Source organism: Manacus vitellinus, unplaced genomic scaffold, assembly GCF_001715985.3.
Source record: "Manacus vitellinus isolate BGI_N305 unplaced genomic scaffold, ASM171598v3 scaffold_52_pilon, whole genome shotgun sequence".
Classification (NCBI taxonomy): domain Eukaryota; kingdom Metazoa; phylum Chordata; class Aves; order Passeriformes; family Pipridae; genus Manacus; species Manacus vitellinus.
Genome location: NW_021940628.1, coordinates 2,213,778 through 2,218,425, shown reverse-complemented (window position 1 = coordinate 2,218,425; position 4,648 = coordinate 2,213,778). Strand labels below are relative to the sequence as shown.

The 4,648-nt window shown below is 62.9% G+C and overlaps 1 protein-coding gene across 1 annotated transcript; it reads right to left on the bottom strand.

Annotated features, from left to right (window-relative positions):
• Positions 1–1,618: 1,618 nt before the first annotated feature.
• On the bottom strand, positions 1,619–4,474 carry GALE (UDP-galactose-4-epimerase). The gene is made up of 11 exons (XM_029963039.1): positions 4,433–4,474; positions 3,962–4,058; positions 3,766–3,881; positions 3,446–3,559; positions 2,895–3,071; positions 2,672–2,785; positions 2,520–2,586; positions 2,334–2,419; positions 2,129–2,206; positions 1,875–1,989; positions 1,619–1,798 (listed from the first exon to the last, which is right to left on the bottom strand). Exons 1-11 carry the CDS (start codon positions 4,472–4,474, stop codon positions 1,743–1,745), a joined length of 1,062 nt encoding a protein of 353 aa, XP_029818899.1. The 3' UTR covers positions 1,619–1,742.
• Between the last annotated feature and the right edge of the window lie 174 nt (positions 4,475–4,648).

Sequence of the window (4,648 nt, the reverse complement as noted above, 5' to 3'; positions counted from 1 at the left end):
TGGGTTTTTAATTTTTTTCTCCCCTTTGGGAAGTCTTAAACCAGCAAAGCTGATGCTGGTGTTGGGGGGAGCCCGGCACTGCCCCTGCCCTGGGGGTCAGTCCTGGCCTGGGGGTCAGTCCTGCTGGATCTTCTGTGTTGTGTTTTAACACTGCTCTGTCCCCTCTCCCTGTCCTGGGCCAGGGTGGGGGCACAGGGGGCTGGCTGGGGTGGGAGTGCAGCTCCCTGTGGATCACTGGCTGGGGTGGGAGTGCAGCTCCCTGTGGATCACTGGCTGGGGTGGGAGTGCAGCTCCCTGGGGGTACCGAGGGCTGGCGATGGACAGACCGACCTGTTTGACTGTGAACTGGAACCGTGTGCGATGGGGGGACCCGGGACCATCCCTGGGGGGCCTCGTTTGGCCCCCTCCTGCAGAGCATTCCTGCTCACTCCCCACCTGGGAACCCAGGAGGGAGAATGGCTTCTCTCCATTCCTCAATACAGCTTTGGTTTGGTTTTTTTGTTTCGTTTTTTTGGTTGGTTTTTTTTTTCCTTTTTTTTTTTTTCCTTCTCTCGTCTTCCTTGTACATGTTTGGGGTTTTTTGTGTGTGTGTGCGTGTGTTCCACAGAGAAACAAGGTTAAATAAATCCTGAACCTACCCCAGAGCTGAGCTGGCCTCATTCCTGGGCAGGACCCCCAACAGCACCTCTGGGAAGGGAGGGTTGGGGAGGGGAGCGGGTTAGAACGAGGCCCCAAGGTGCCATTTTTGGGGGCAGCAGCTCTGGCTGAGGGGAAGCAGAACAAAGCTGCCACTTAGAAAGTAGGAAAGTTTATTTAAAAACAAATCAAAAGCTCAATTCATAATTTAGAAGCATAAGTTATTCATCCAGCCGACAGCAAAGGGGGCTGACTGCGTCATCCCTGCCTGACAGAGCCCTTGGAGCTGCCAGGAATAAATGGGAGCAGTATGAGAGGCTCCTGGGCAGCCTTTGGCAACAGGATGGGGGAAGCAGCTGCCACAGGGAACGTGGAAGCAAAACCAGGCACCAGTGGGGTGATAAACCAGGCCAGGCTGGCACAGCCCTGGCAGGGGCTTCTCTGGCTCAGCAGGAGCACGTGGGATGAGATTTGGTCCCCAAAACCATGCTGGGGGCAGGGAAAAGTGTGTGTGTGTGTGTGTGCAAAGCCCTTGGCCCTGGAGACCTGGGCTGGGGAAATGAGCCGTGGTGGCCTTGGAATGTGACTGGTCCCTGTGGGAATGGGGAATGGGGGTGTTCCTGGGGCTCAGCACCTTCTCCATGCCCAGGGCAGGGGCTGTGGGTCCCTCCCCCTGAGACCAAGAGCCAGGTGGGGCAGCAGGGAACGGGGGTCTCCTCTGCAGTCTGGGCTCAGCAGGACTCACAGTGTCCAAGTGCTGGATGCAGCCACTTCCCAGGGCACAGGGAGGGCCCAGGAGCAGCTCCAGTGGTGGCTGCAGGGCCCAGCCAAGCACAGCCCCTGGACATTCCCATGGGGGGTTCCATGGGAGCCAAACCAAGCCCTGGCTCTTTTCTCCATTGTGGTTCTGCTCTGTGAGATGCAAAGGACTTGAGGGGGGTGAGGATGAGGAAGGCTGAGGATGCTCCAGCCTTCCTGCCCCGTGCCAGAGGCAGGAGGGGGAGCTGGAGCTGCTCCCAGGACGGTGATGGCCTCGCTGGGGCCATGGAAGGCAGGAAGGGCTGGCCTGGAGCAGCCCCCGAGCCCGGCCAGCCCTCGGCCATGGCTCAGTTCTTGCTGAAGCCCGTGGGATTCTGCAGCTGCCACCGCCACAGGTCCTCACCTGGAATGGGGAGAGGGGAGGTGAGGGTGGGCCAGGCCTGGCAGTGCCCCGTGGGCCAGGGAGGGGGTGTCCTTACACATCTTGTCCAGGCCAAAGGCAGCTTTCCAGCCCAGCTCCCGCTCGGCCAGCGCCGGGTCCGCGTAGCAGGAGGCCACGTCCCCCTCCCGCCGGGCCGTGACCTTGTACTTGATCTGCAGGGAAAGCAGCTCTGGGGGCTCTGGGGGCACTGAGGGGGCAGTGCCAGGGGCTGCTGTGGCAGTGATGGCTTGGGGGGGGGTGAGGGAGGCCTCTGGGAACAGCTGGTTCTGTGCCCTGCAGGTCAGACCTTACCTCCCTCCCCGAGGCTTTTTCCATGGCCTGGACCATCTGCAGGACGGAGTAGCCGGTGCCTGTGCCCAGATTGTAGATCTGGCAGGAGGATAAGGGACATGGATCAGCTGCTTTTGGAAGGAGACAAGGGCCAAACTCTGCCTTTATCTCCCTGGGGACCCCCACGCCCCCCCAGGGCTGGCAGCCCCCAGTGTCCCCCGGGTACCTTGCAGCCACAGTTCTCCTTGAGCTTCTTCAGAGCAGCGATGTGGCCTTTGGCCAAATCCACGACGTGGATGTAATCCCTGACTCCTGCAGGGGGGCAGAGGGTGAGGGCAGAGCCCTGTGCCCGGGGTGACCCCAGGCTGGGGGGGCTGCAGGGCAGTTCTGCTCCACCCTTTCCATGCCATACCTGTTCCATCATCTGTCTTGTAGTCGTTCCCAAACACACTCAGGAATTCCCGGCGTCCCACTGCCACCTGACAGAGGAACAAGGAGCCCTGTCAGCCTGTGCCCCCCCCCATATGACCCCAGGGGTCCCCAAAGGCTGCAGTGGGGCGGTACCTGCGCCACGTAGGGCATGAGGTTGTTTGGGATCCCCTGAGGATCTTCCCCGATCATCCCTGACTCGTGGGCACCGGTGGGGTTGAAGTAGCGCAGGAGAACAGCGTTCCAGTCCTGGGGGGACACAGACACTGCCTGGGTGGGTGCCTGGAGGGCTGCCTGCTCACCCCTGGCTCCAGTGGGAACAGCCCTTGGCTCCCGGCCCCGCGGGGCAGCCCCTCACCCGCTCTGCTTTGCAGAGATCCCGGATCATCTCCTCGATGAAGAACTTGGATTTGCCATAGGGGTTGGTGCAGCCTCCCACCGGGTGGTTCTCGTCCACGGGGAGGTATTTGGGGTCCCCGTAGACGGTGGCAGAGCTGCTGAACACGATGTTCCTCACGCCGTGGGCCTGCATGGTCTGGGGGGCAGGAACAGCCAGCGCTGAGCCAGGGAGGTCCCTGTGCTGGGGGGTCAGCCCTGCCCAGGCACCGCCACATCCCAGGCATGGGGAGCACTGGGAGCAGCACATGGAGCAGCACAGCCACCTCAGCACAGGATCACGCCCTTGTTCTTCCTGTGAAACCCAGCCAAGATCCTGGTCTCTCCCATATCCCACAGCACAGGTCCCTCAGGCTTTACCCCAAGGCAGGGAGTTCTCTCAGTGTTCATTTGGATGATCTCTGCCCTTTTCCACCCATTCCCCGTTTTTCCTGCAGCTCTGAAATTCCCCCTTTATGGTGGTCCCAGCCCCCCCTGCAGCCCCTCAGCACCACCCCGGGCACCCCCTCTCACCTCCAGCAGCCGGATGGTCCCGGTGAGGTTCACTCTGTAATATTCCAGAGGCTTCTGCACCGACTCCCCCACCGCCTTCAGCCCCGCCAAGTGCAGCACGGCCGAGAACTGGTGCTGCACGGGAGGGGGGGAACAGCGGCAGGACATGGGATCTCCGGCACGAAACCAGCCGGGATTTCCCCCCCAGGAAGCGCCATTCACCCCGGGGGGGCTCCCCACGCCCGCAGGAACAGGGTTTTCCTCAGCGCTGCCCTTCTTCCCCCGGTTCCCACCTCACTCCCCCCAGGGGCCACCTCGGGCGCCGCAGCTCCTGCTCTCACCTTCCTGAAGAGCTCCTGGAGCGCGGCCCCATCGGTGATATCCAGCTCCTGGAAGAGGACGGGCCGCTGCACGATCTGCTCCACCCGCCGGAGGCTCTCGGGGAGCGCGTCCGACCCTGGGGGATGGAGGGGAGTGAGGAGCTGGGATTTCTGGGGGTCCCGGACCAGCCCGGGGAGGGATGAGGCTCCTCCGTACCTCGGATGGCGTTGTGGAAGTTGTCAATGACCACGGGGACGTATCCAGCCTCCAGCAGCTCCAGCACGCAGTGGCTGCCTGAGTCCAGCCGCCGGCCCTGTCAGCCAGGATCTCTCGGCGCATGGCTCTCCCTGGGGCAGGAAAATCCTTCCAGCTCCGTGTGGGGCGGCCTGGAACGGGCACAGCTGGGGCACTGTCACGTCAGCAGCGCCTCCGGCACTTCCTGCAGCTCTCCCGGGGACAGGGATGGGCTGGAGCGCGACCTGCCAGCGCGGGCACACCTCCCGGACACGGAGGGAGGGTCTGGCACTGCCACAGCCCGGGAAAAGCCCTCGTCCTTCCTGTGAGATCCCGCTCTCTCCCGTATCCCACAGCGCAGACCCCGCGGGGTTCGCCCCAGAGCACAGGTGCAGGGAGCTGGGATGAATTCGGGTGGTCTCCACAGGGGGCTCGGCTCTGCCCTTTCCCCACCCATTCCCTGGTTTTCCTGCAGCTCTGGAGTCCCCCCTTCATCGCGGTCCCAGCCGCCCTTCCCAGTGCTGGCCCCGTTCCCCCCCCGCTTCCCAGGACACCGCAGGGATCTCTGTGGGACCCGGGAAGGAGCTCCCGGGAAGGAGCAGCAGCTCCTGTTCCACTCCGGAGGGAAGGACCCGCCGCGTTACCGGGATGTGGGAGCAGCACAGGGAG